At 35.8% G+C, this 13,149-nt stretch overlaps 1 protein-coding gene and 1 long non-coding RNA gene across 2 annotated transcripts in view; both read right to left on the bottom strand.

The window, feature by feature from the left end:
* The window catches only part of LOC145072038 (uncharacterized), a 4,884-nt gene extending 3,376 nt beyond the window's left edge, over positions 1-1,508 (bottom strand). Inside the window, exon 1 of the long non-coding RNA XR_013690897.1 lies at positions 770-1,508. This is a non-coding gene — a long non-coding RNA (uncharacterized LOC145072038). The remainder of the gene's footprint in view (positions 1-769) is intronic.
* Positions 1,509-4,708: 3,200 nt separating this feature from the next.
* Positions 4,709-8,109, bottom strand: LOC145073292 (receptor-like protein 7). The gene has a single exon (XM_079019842.1). It carries the CDS (start codon positions 7,969-7,971, stop codon positions 4,843-4,845), a length of 3,129 nt encoding a protein of 1,042 aa, XP_078875968.1. The 5' UTR covers positions 7,972-8,109; the 3' UTR covers positions 4,709-4,842.
* Between the last annotated feature and the right edge of the window lie 5,040 nt (positions 8,110-13,149).

The following is a 13,149-nucleotide window of genomic DNA, read 5'->3' as shown; positions in this document are numbered from 1 at the left end:
ATATTTATTTAACCTTATTAACCAACTTACAATCATTATTAGAAAGACACTACAATTTATCACTTTTAATTATTTATAAAATAATTTTTGGGTTGTTTAAGTTAAATAAAAATTTATATTTAAGTTGAGCCTATAATGTTATATTTTAATTAATAATTTAAGTATTTTATACAAATTATTCAAAAATTATACCTTTAAAATGATAATGGTTTACATCCAACAATATATTAAAACTAATAAATTAAGTATAATATGTTAAAAGTTAAAAAACATAATTTTATAAGTAGAATTAAAGATATTATTTTAATATTGAAATTTAGTTTATATATGAATACACTTTAGATTTGATATTTATTTAACTTAATTATCAAATTATAATTATTATTATAAAGAAATTGAAAAGTCATGGGAGTTTCAAATGAATGTGGTGAAAGAAAAAAAGAATGGGGTTTCAAAAATGCATGAGATTGAAGAAAAAATACTAGCTTTATAAGTATGTATGATTTAAAGTAATTTGATTTGTCCGTAATTTTTTATACTAACGGTCTATGGACCTAATAACAATCTTTATCAACTATATCTACCATATCTAATATCAAACTTAATAAATGTAAAGAGGCCATATGACATAAAGCAATTTGAATATCTTGGACAATCTCAATCCAAACAAATAAAAAATGATATCCAACCAAAAAATATGATCAACTTATATACGGCGTACCTTTCAAAATTTTAAGTATTTCTATAACATCGCTGGAGAAATTCTTACCGGAATTTAGTGGATGTGAAACTCCTAACCATAACTTCTTTAATTATGGGAAACACCTCCAGATGCATCTCCATCAATGTATTTCTCTGACCTGCTTCTCGCTCTATCTACACTCTCAATCAGATCTGATTATGCAAATGCTAGTTGCCGATGTAACAACATGAGATCTCCACTTGCTTATGTGTTTGGACATAATCACTGGAATCTATTTAGCAATCGAAATCTGAAACAATTAAAGTGGATCTGCTTCTCGTTTTCACTAACGTTTTCGGCTCACCGGAGGAAACAGTCTGAGACGGTAGTAGAGCAGCGTTCCGGTGGTCGGCAACGGTAGTGGCAATGGTAGGGAAGCAGTGTTGGGAGGAGATGACGAGTGCGATAATGGTGGTGGCGGTGTTAGGTTTGTATCTTCATGAAGGTAGATGATGGAAATCGCCGGAGGAAGCATAAATCACAGATCTCGAGATATAGGAGGACGATGCTAACAGTGGATTTGCTGAATGTGGAACTGAAATAAAAGATCTAGACGACGACAGCGAGGTCGATTAGGTTTCCGGCAAGTCGGTGGTGAGTCAGATATCAACGACGGCAACAAAGACAATCGGGTTGGAGGTTCTCGGTGGTGGAACGAGTGGGAAGGGAGAAGTTAATGTTTTTGAGAATTACAAGACATTGTATCAAATCTCTTATTTAGATCTAGTCTAGGCTTTGGTTTATTGTTATTTACAATCATGCCATTTTTCTTTTTGCATTTTGGTGATCGAAAATGTTTTTTTTCTTAATATTTATAACTATGTATTTGAAAACCAAACCAAATATTTTTTAAAAGTAATTTATTAACTTTTACCATTATAAAACAAATCCACATTATTTTAAAAAAAATAAAAACTCTTTTTACCACTGTTTTTTAAAACCGGACCGGACTGGTTCAACCGGGAACCGGATAGGTTTCCGGTTCTTTACACACAAAAAACCGCTCGTAAACCAAACCGGAAAAAACCGCCGGTTTTCAAAGAACCGGAAAAAACCGGCCCGGTTTAACCTGAAAAAAACCGGTTTTTTAAAAATTTTGATTTTCATTTCCACTCAAAGGAGCAAGCCGGCTCAAGGTTGCTGGCTGGTTGAAATGATTCTCTAGTTTGTTCTTTCAAGCGCTGGTGTGCTCCCCATTTTATAAATTCATTTTGCCTTCTAATGTTTTCTCACGGGTCGATGTGGGATACCTCAAATTCCCTTTGACACTAAGGGGTTGTTTGTGGGGTTGTTTGTTTTTTTGTGAAGAGCTGCGCAACCACTTTTGTCTGCGCCGCGCAGACAGCGCGCAGACATATGTCCTCGCAGAGTGTTTGTTTTTTGGAAGTGCGCAGATCAAAAAACGTCTGCACGAGGTCTTCCTGGCGCAGACATGGGCCACTGTCTTCAAAGGTCTTCAGACCTTAGTTTAACCTAAAAAAAAAAAAAGACCACCTGTTTTTTTTTTCTTTCTCTTTTTGCTGAAAATACATTTTTAATGTTTATGACATGGAATTAAGTTTGAAAAATTAATTTATTTCAACAGCTGCAGACGTTAAAAACAAACAGTCTTTTTATTGCAGACTGCAGACATTTGGTCCACCTCTTCTGCCGCAGAGGCTTGCAGATGTGGTCCGCAGACTGCAGACATTTTGGCTTCAAAAAAACAAACAACACCTAATTCTTTACACTTCTACTTCACTTACAGTTACACATATTAAATATATTTACTTATCTATTTTTTGCACAACACACACGTAATAATACATATATGATATATTTACTCATTAACTATATTTTTTTTTCACAACTACATATTTTATATATTATGCATTACATATTATATATATTTAATAAACATATATAAAACATAAATGGAGTACCTATATTTAATATACATATATAAAACACACACACACACACACACACATATATATATATATATATCCAGTTTTTCCGGTTTTTGGGACCGGTTGGACCAGTTGAACCATCGAACCGGTAAGACGGCCGGTTCGATGTCCGGTCCGGTTTTCAAAACCTTGCTTTTTACTACATCCATAATCAATAAACACTTTTATAATTTATAAAAAATCCCTATTCTAATAAAAAAATAGTTTTTAATCTCCTTTTGACATGTGTCACCATATTAAACCTCATAATTAATGCAAATTTTAATTTTCCTTTCCCATTTTTCATCTTATTATGTCTTATAATTAATGAATACCATTTGTCAACATATATATATATATATATATATATATATATATATATATATATATATTCTACTGTTACAATTCTCCTAAATATCCACTATGTCCCTCACAGGACTTGAACCCTCGACCATAAGGAGGGAGGGTAACACCGGATACCGCTGGGCTAGAAGCCTTTTGGTGATTATAATTTTATATAACTAAAAAAACCTCTTAATTAATAACTTATTTAAAATAAGTTATTAATAATTTTAAATTTTAACTATTAAAGTTTAATTAATTTTATAATCTTAGTTTTAATAACTTATTTAATTAGAAACTAGAAATAAATAAAAACTGTGGAAGTTCAAGAAACAAACCAAACAGGCAAACACCCCAAACCGATTATCAACAATCAAATTTCGATTGTCGCTCTCGCTCACAGTTACTGAATTGGGGACACAGTTAAGGGGAATCAGGTTCAGGCTTCTCCATGGTCGCTCCAAGTAACTTACGAGTTAGGGCTGTTCTCTGCTTTGGTGCTTCCTCAATCATCGTCTCTCAGTGATTCTGAATCTATAACCCTCAGAAGTGAAAAGCAGAAGCAAACACCAGAAGACAAAATAGCTCAAAAGAGACTTTCGCAGGTTCCATTTTCAAATTCTTGTTTCCCAATTGCGTCCTTTTCCATTTTGAGTCATGATTACCGATTGCAATTCAGAGAAACTAGTTTGGGTCATTTTCAATGTGGGTTATGATTAGTGATTAGTGGGTAAGATAAGGGTTCAAGTTCATGTTTTCCAATTTTAGGAGTTTCATCATTTCTGTTTTAAGGTGTTATCTCACTTATTTGTGATTTTGTGAAGCTAGAGTTAGATTACATTATCTAATTTTTTACATCATTTGTGTTCCATCACACATTTATTGTTCTATATATTTTCTAAAATTTCAATATCAAAATTTATTTTTAATTTGATTTCTTTCTTTTCTGTTTTAGGTTCAAGTCTTTTTAATTTTTTTTTCTATTTGTATGATATTTGTCATAAAATTGTCTTCAGATTTTTTGTTCATAGCAGTGTAACAGTACAGGTCAACAATGCAGTCTTGATGTGCATGGTTTGGCTATCACTATGTGATTGGTCTCTAGATAGTTTATTGAAGCCAATATTATAACTAGATGCTGAATACATTATTATTATTATTGTTTTTTTTTTTTTTATCTTTTTTCAGCATTTTTTGTATGTATATTATATTCTACTAAATTAATGAAGATTGATATTTTCTTGGTAGCTTTTTCTATGTATATTTTTGGAAGGCCTTTGACTAGTGAAAATCGATAAATGTAATTTGGTTTGTTTGGATCGGATTATCATTTAGTTTGGACTATTTGTATCAAGATATTGAAAACCGAAATCAATTTGGGTTCACTTGTAGATAGCATTTTGTTATGTGCCTACAGAATTACCTCTAATAAAAATAAAGAAATAAAAAGTAAAGATCTTAAGAAAACTGAAAATGTTGAATTTTGAGCCCCAAATGAAGAAATTTGGACCTGACTGTTGGCCAAAACATAGTAGGCTAACTAGCCATTTGATAACAAATCGAAAATATATATGTTTACCACTGATTGGCTTTTATCATCAATTGTGAAGATAAGCTATCCAATAGATATTAATTGTCCTTAATGTTTTTCTGTTTTCTCTTACCTCAAGAATCAACATTCCGACTTAGATACAAATTGAAAACAGAGAAATTTATACAACATAACTCACAGTTTTGACAATGTGGACTCTGCTTTTGAAGAATAGAAAGACAAACAAGATGATATATACCTGTGTTGTGTTGGATCAAGAAATTCACATTTCCAGCAGATTATCTTGACAAGTTTGATTGTCTGCTTCTTGTTTCAGACGTACGTCTCTTGCAATGGAAATACAAGATGGTTGAGACTGACCCAACTGCCATTCCATAGAATACGGAATGCCAGTCAAACCCGTCATCATTTGATTCCCTGGAATTTGGTGGTGATGATACTGCAACTGAAGAAGTGCAACTTCTATTAAGAGGAAACCCACATAATCCCTTGTTTCCTTTGTATGATGTGTCTGTGAAGGTCTGAAACTGGGAGCCTGTTGGGATTCTTCCTTCCAATTGATTGTATGAGAGATTAAAGGAGGAAAGGAAAGGAAGATTTGTGAGCATTAATGGAATCTTTCCAGTTAGTTTGTTGGAAGACATGTCCAATGATTCTAACTGACTCAAATTCCCAATAGATGGTGGGATGGAGCCTGTGAAGCCATTATGTGACATGTTGAGCATATACAGAGCAGTGAGTCTCCCAATTGTGTCTGGTATTTCTCCTGAAAAACGGTTGCTGGAGATATCAATGGAGGTGAAGATTGTCAGGATTTTCACCAGCTCCAACTCAAGTCCTTTGACAGTGACTGTGACAGTATCCTGATAGTACAAGTTATTGAGCTGTAACACCGTGAAAGTAAGGTGCCTGTTACTCGATTGTTCACAATCATCATTAATCATCATTGCGGTCCATTGCCAGAACCAATCTGCAGGAACAGTATCATTGAAGTAATTGTGAGCTATGTCTACAATCTGAAGCTTTGACCAGTTGTTGCGTTGTTGTTCACTACAATGCACGGACCCATGAAACATATTGTTCCGCAGAACAAGGACACGCAAATTCGTATTATTACGCAAAGAGCAAGGATACATGTCGTTCATCCTGTTGTTGCCAAGGTTTAAGACTTCTAGCATTGTGCAATTGGCAAGAGAACGTGGGATCTCCCCCTCCAAATGGTTTCCATGCAGGTCTAGAGTGTTTAAGCCACAGATGGTAGGGAATACTCCCTCGATTCGACCGCTGAGACTATTGCTTCCCAAGTTGAGTACCCCAATACTGCCACCACCAGATTCAATCAAACACTGTGGTATCCTTCCAGTTAAATTGTTGTTTGACAAATCAAGAACCTTGAGGTAGGTAGCATCGCAGATGGATTCGGGAATCTCCCCAGAGAGTGAATTGTTAGAAACCGAAAAGATATAGGCAAAAGTGAGGTTTACCCCAATGGTTTCAGGGAGTGAGGAATTGAAAAGATTGTTGGAGTAATCAATGAAGGTAGCAGTTTGTGGTGGAATTGGAATCGCTCCATGGAGGTGATTGGAATGCAGGTCGAGGACACCAAGATCAGGCATAACATAGGGCTCTTGGAGGCCGGTTAACTGGTTACGAGAAAGGTTCAGGTACGAAAGGCCTCCATTTCCAACCTCCCAGATCCAGCTTGGTATTTCTCCACCAATTTTGTTATCCGAAAGGTCTAAAGTTAGCAATCTTGTTTGCTTTTGTAGATTAGGGAACTTGTGAAGATTGCATGAAGCCAATTTCAATGAATACAAGTTTGGAAGATGAGACCAGATGATGCCACCTGTTTTGATCGACAAGTTGTTGAAAGAAAGATCAAGGGTTGTCAGGTTGCTCAGACCCTGGAAATCTTTTGTGTGGATGGTGCCATTGAGGTTGTTGGAAGATAACAGGAGGATATTAAGCCTCCCAAGTTCAAAGAAGGATCTGGGAATTTGTCCTACCAATCTGTTACTGCTAAAATCAAGAATGTCCAATAAAGATGCAGACGGATTAGAAAAATTAGCAAGTACACCATCAAAGTTGTTGTTGGAAAGCTGGATCTTTTGCAGTTGTTGCAGATTGAACAAAGACAAAGGTAGGCTTCCATTGAAAGCATTGAATCTTAGATCAACAGACACAAGGTTTTGAAGATCCTGGAACTGAGCAGAAGGGATGATACCCGATAAACTGTTGCGTGCGAGGTCAATATAGGTAAGATGTTTGCACGACTGAAATGATGGAATTTGGCCGGTGAATTTGTTTGATGACAAAGCAAGGTAAGTCAATTGGGTGAGGTTTTCCATGGACTTGGGAATTCGTCCACTGAAACTGCTCCTATCAAGCTCTATCCTGGATAAGCTTTTAAGATTTCCGATAGATTCCGGTATCGCCCCTGAAAAGTTTGTCTCTTGGAGCACTAAACTTTGTAAAGATCCGTTCACAGGGAAATCTGTTAAAGAACCTTGAAGATTCTTATTAAACGATAAATCCAGACTTTGTAAATTCTGCAACCCAAGGACCTTCATGGGAAATGTTCCATGCAGATTACAATTGCCAAGATGCAAAGCTGTCAGATTTCTGAAATTCCCAAAGAAATCTGGAACTGCAGCACTAAAATCATTACCAGCTAAACGAATTACAGAAAGTGAGTGTAGGTTCCCAAGGGAGTCGTGTAAAGGGCCTGAAAGCTGACAGTATGACAAGCTCAAAACCTCCAAATCAGGCAAAGAAGAGGATAAAGCCTGGCACCAATCTGATTTTTGTGCCGATATGTTCACATTATCAAGATAAACAACTCTAAGCTGTGTGAGGTTTTTGATAAGCATGCCTAAATTGGGTTTCTCAAGTTTGAGTGAGGAAAAGCTGATGAAAAAAGAAGAAGATAGATCAAGAAATTCCAGCTTTGTCAGCTGGGACAGTTCTCCGGGAATCTGGCCTGAAAACCAAGAATATGACAAGTTTAAATTCCTTAAACTAGTCAAACTGCCAAATCCTGAAGGAATCGTTGTGAAATTGAAGTTATTTTGAGCCAGATTCAGCATCTCAAGATTCTTTAAATGGAAGAGAGCACTAGAATCATTTATACCCCCAGATATCGTTTCGCTGCTTAAATCAAGACCGATAACCTGACCCCCAATGCTGCAATTAACACCTGCCCAGGTGCAACAATCTGAAACACTCTGGTTCCACAACACAAGCTTTGTTGATAATGAAGAATTGAATTGTAATTCGTTTCTCAACTTGATCAAAGTGGAATGCTGGTCGATTTGACAATGACCAGAAACCGATGTGTAATTAACCACCCCAAACATGATCAGGTAAAACCTGATCAACAAAATCGGAAAGCAGAGTTTGGTTCTCATTGGAAGAAACTAGAATTCTCCACAGTCAATCAATGGGTATGAACCCTAATTCTTTTAAGAATCAAAATCTCATCAGCTGAAAACTGAACAAGAAAATACTCACGGAGGAATATATTATTGTGTTTGGATTCAATTCGTTTGAGGAATACCCTGCAACACGCTAAAAGGCTGAGTTAAATACTGCCTATTGACTTTGCCGTTTACTTTGAAGTTTGAAGTCGTTAAAATGAAGATGAGTCCATGGGGCCTTGACTCGTTATTATTTAACATAATAAATATTATTATATAGATAATAGAGATGCATTATTGTGCAACTGATTTCACTGCATTTTTCATAAATAAATAAATAAAAACAAAAACAAAAGAGCTGCTTAATTAAGACTATTAAGGAGTGATTGATTCCATGGGAGTTTTTTGCTTGTTATTTAAGGGCAAATTCCAAAGAGCTTATAGATAGGTATATGGTGTTGAGATGATCTCCCTCAAAAGGTTTAAGTCTTGTCTATGAAAGTCGTATAATTTAGGGCAATTTACACCAATCCTCCCTCGTGCATATGCCGAAAAGCACGTTCAGTCATTATTTTCAAAAATTAACTCGGACCGTCTCTCGTTTGGCTTAAACTTGCACAACTAATTCCTCGTTAGTTTAAATCTGCACCATGCCACCATTCATCCTTTGCCTCACATAAAATAACTATATTGCCCTTGCTTTTTATTTTGTATTAATAAGAAAAACAAAAAATAAACTTTAATCGTATATTTTTACATTTATTAATAATTTCTAAACATTTAGACAAAAATGCAAAATTGGTCCCTATGGTATTCAAAAAACTTTGGATAGGGTCCAAAAAGTTTCTCACTTGCATAGAAGGCCCAAAATCAAGGTTTTTTTGTATTTTTGGTCCAAAAAAACTTAAAATGACGGTTATACCCTTTTACTTTCTTTTTTATATTTTTTTAATTTTTCAAATACTGTTTTAATTTAAAAATAAATTGAAAAAGAAATAATTCTCTCTCTCTCTCTCTCTCTCTCTCTCTCGTTTCTACACCATCAACGACAAAAAGGGGAACCGACAACCCTTCTCCACCCCTCCTTCCTATCGATCGGAAACAACCAAACACCCCTGAGGATCGTCGCTTCCCTCGGCTGCTACTTCAGTGTTTCTTTCCCCTTATCCCTCGTGTTTTTGCCAATGGAACAGAAGGAGAACAACCAAGGAGGCCACCAGAGCAGCCCCCTCGCTGTAACTGTCACCCAGCAGTGGTTCCCTACTTCAGTGTTTCTTTCCCCTTATCCCTTCGATCCAGAAACCCGCTTGATCGTCGCCATGGACTACCACCTCATTTTCCTTCCTATGTTCATGTCGGAAACAACATCACCACCGACGATTATTAATTTAACACATCCACCATCGACCTTCTTCCTCCTCGTTCTCTTGATTTTTCCAATACCAAAATCTCCACCACATTTTGCCCAATCTTCTCCAGATACTCAGATTTATGCTCTTTCGTATACCCAATTCCACTACTAGAAATCACCACTTTCTCCACCATCTTCTCCTCCATCTCCGTCATCCAGTACACCACAAACCTTGTAACTAATTATATACACCAAACTTCCGTTAACCCCTAATTTCTTCATTCTATTACACACACAAACACACATTAAACATGAAAGCACCTCTGTAAGCTCTGTCCTTATCAAGTAAGATTTGGTGAAAAACACCGGATCTGGTATAGGGGAAGAGACGGGTTATAAAGGTGCATAGGTTTAGGGTCTATTTCTTTTTTTTTTTTTAAAATGCAATAAATAATTATTTTTATAATAAATAAATAATAAATAACAAATAAATAGAAAATAAATCCAAAAATAAATAAATAATGGTAAAATGGTATTTTTATATGCGGAGGGACTAACCATGCAAGAAAAAACACACTCAAGGACGGTCCAAGTTAATTTTTAAAAATAGGGACTGAACGTGCTTTTTGGCATATGCACGAGCGATTGGTGTAATTTACCCTATAATTTAGGAAGACAAAATTCATGAATGGTCTTTGAGGTTTCAAAAAATTTCCCCGAACAGTCCTTATGAAAGTTTTCTTGTAGAGATGGTCCTTAAGTATGGATCTCGTTTTAGCATCGATCTTTTTAATTTGATTTTCGTTTCACTCCTGTTCTTTTTGATTATCTTTGTTAAAATTTTCTAGTTAAACCCATCTGATATTATTATTTTTTTGTCCAGTTAATCTAACAAATAGAAAAGAAAAAAACAACTTTCCACCCAAATTTCTGAATTTGTTCTTCAAAACTCATGAACACATACATTCAAGAACACATACAAACACATATGAACACACAGGCCTACTATCCCCCCCCTCTCATCATCACATACTTCCGCCACTATTCGCACCCACCATCACCACCTACTCCCACCACCTTTCACCTTCCACCAACACCCTCTCCAAATATGGAATATAGATATAGAAATCGACATTGTTCGCCACCACCTTCTGCATCTCCTATGTAGCCTATCTGTGAACCCAAACCCTAATGTCGATCTTACAAAACTTAAAGAAAGAGATTTGAAGAACAACTACCTGAAAGAAATAGAGTAGTGATCTAAAGAAAAAGAATAACTTATCAGGCCCGGTTATGGCCAGGGGCAAGTGGGGCATGTGTCTAGGGCCCAAAAAAAATTACTATATTTTATATTATATTCAGCAATTGAAAACTAGGCCCAAATGCAAAGTGAAGTGCAGAACATACGTCCATCTTCATATATGTCCATTTTTATTTATTTATTTATTTTTTTTGGGGGGGGGGGGGGCACATTAACATGAAAGAGTAAAGTGAAGAACATCCTTAAGAACATCTTTAAGCGCTTAAAGGATTAAGGTTTTTTTTTTTTGTACCAAACTGTAACATTCGTTATATGTTACGACCTAAGGGCCTTTTTTTGCTCGTCCCAAGTATTTGAATTCTTAGAGCCGACCCTGTAACTTATCATTCCCTTTCATATTATTTCACTAGAAATGATGGTTGTGGCACACCGACATAGGTGAGAGCGACGATGGTGATGATTGCTAATGACGATTAATGTTGTCACCGTCACATGGTGATGATTGCTGATGAAGATTAACATCGTCGTCGTTATAGGTTTTCTATTATTGGACTGCTGGCAACAATGATTGTACAAAAAAATTCAATATTCTAGTCACCTTATATGGGTTTGGTTCACTCTAAATCTTCATTAAAATCTAAACGCGACGAAGCCATCTTGCATGACTTGAACACTAAAAACTCTAATTTGTAACATCAACCTATATATGCTTTAAGTTCCCCTCTCAAACACATAAAAAACTCTAATATGGTGCAACCACGTCATTAACTAGTGACGCGATCATTTATTGTCCACGATGTGGTGGCCGCCTCAGCCCAAAACCCTAGATCTCGGGCCTTGTGCCCTATTTAAGGAATGTGGTGTTTAGGGTTTGTTCATTTTTTAGCCTCCACCTCTCATATCAAAACCTTAGTCCCCTTGTGCTCTTTAGTGATTTTGGTGATTTTGTTGAGATATTGAAAAAGAAAGAAGCTTATGGTGCTTAAATGTGTGTGTTCCAGATGAAGTTGCAACCTTCTATACCCATTAATTGCTTTATAAGTAAAAAAGTTCCTTGCTTTTCTTAATTTCATGCATAGATCTAGGTGTGATGTGAGTTTTGGTTCCTTTTAGTCTGTTCCTTTATAGTTCTTGGAGTTTGGAAAACTCCAAAACATTATGGTTGGATTTGATGACTTCTGGACCATCCTTGAGAGGGAAAGTTGGGATTTCATGCATCACCTTTGTGTCATAGTTAAGATTTGGTCATTTTTGGTCTCCTAGAGAGTTAGGGCTTGGGATCTTGTTTGTTTGGACCAAGGAAAAGGATAAAGTTGTAAAGTTTATCCATGCAATGCATGAGATAAACCTGATCTGAGCCTATAAGCTATGGACTTTAAGGATTAAGAGCTTATCGAGTTAAGTTGTTTTTCACATAGTTGGTGATGCGGTCCTTAGGGTGTTACAGCACGGATCGCAATGGATAATTGCGACTGTCTTGTCCTTTAGTAATCGCGACACGACAAAGGTAATAGTCGTGGGAAGGCGTTGATCATTGACTGTTGACTTTGACCACTTGGCCATTGACTTTTTATCCAATTTGAATTTTAGTCAAACTTAATGATTATTGAGCTATAGGCTGAGGGATGTATAGGTGGTTTGTGAGATTGACCTTTAAATTTATTCGCATGCAGTTGTGATTCTATATTTCTACGATGTGAGATTTCTCACTATACTATATATTACAATATATGTCCTCTATATGTTGAGATGTAGTTATGTTGTAGTGTGTTGTTAGGCAAGTATACTAATTTAGTTAGTTGCTTGTTGTTAAATTGTCTGATTGCCTGTTTGTTATATGTTGACATATCATGTGCGAGTTGAGAGTGGTCCAGCTTTGTGCTGAAGGCCAAGATATTCGTGGCAGACTAACTTTATGCCGAAGGCCAAAGGGGTGGACCAACTTTATGCTGAAGGCCAAGGGGCAGACCAACTTTGTGCTTAAGGCCATTATTTGTATGTATTGTTTGTTTATCGTTGTATGTGGTATTTTAAGGAACTCACTAAGCTTTGTATTTATAATTGTGGATTAAATTTTTTCAAGGACTTCTTTGGATCGTGGGAAGGTGAATACGTGACTGTACACACACATCAGCATTTTTATGTTTTGAGATTCCACGCCGATTTTCTTTATTTCTCTAATTTTGGGTTGTGGCTTATGAAAAAATGGTTTCATCTTGATTATAATTTTATGAAAATGAGTGCTTATCTTATTTTAAAAAATATTTTGAAATTTGGGACGTTACAAACAATGTTAGTCATAAGGACCGTTGACGTTACAAAATCCATAGTTAGGGACCATATCTGCAAGAAAAGTTTCTTAAGGACCATTTAAGAGAAATTTTTAAAACCAAAAGGACCATTCCTGGAATTTTGTCATTAAGGAATAACAAGGTTTTGAAAACCGAATCGATCATTGAACCGGTCGTCTTACGGGTTTAATAGTCCAACTGTCGGACCAGTTAATAAACCAAATTACATCATTATTACATTATAACTATCTTTTAAATTATAAAAA

This window comes from Lactuca serriola, chromosome 9 (assembly GCF_051521515.1).
Source record: "Lactuca serriola cultivar US96UC23 chromosome 9, Lser_US96UC23_V15, whole genome shotgun sequence".
Lineage (NCBI taxonomy): Eukaryota > Viridiplantae > Streptophyta > Magnoliopsida > Asterales > Asteraceae > Lactuca > Lactuca serriola.
The sequence above is the reverse complement of the archived record's forward strand: the minus strand, read 5'-3'. Positions and strand labels throughout refer to the sequence as shown.

What these genes read in the sequence shown, in the direction of transcription:
- LOC145073292 (XM_079019842.1), bottom strand. Translation starts at nt 7,971, where the DNA reads ATGAGAACCAAACTCTGCTTTCCGATTTTGTTGATCAGGTTTTACCTG.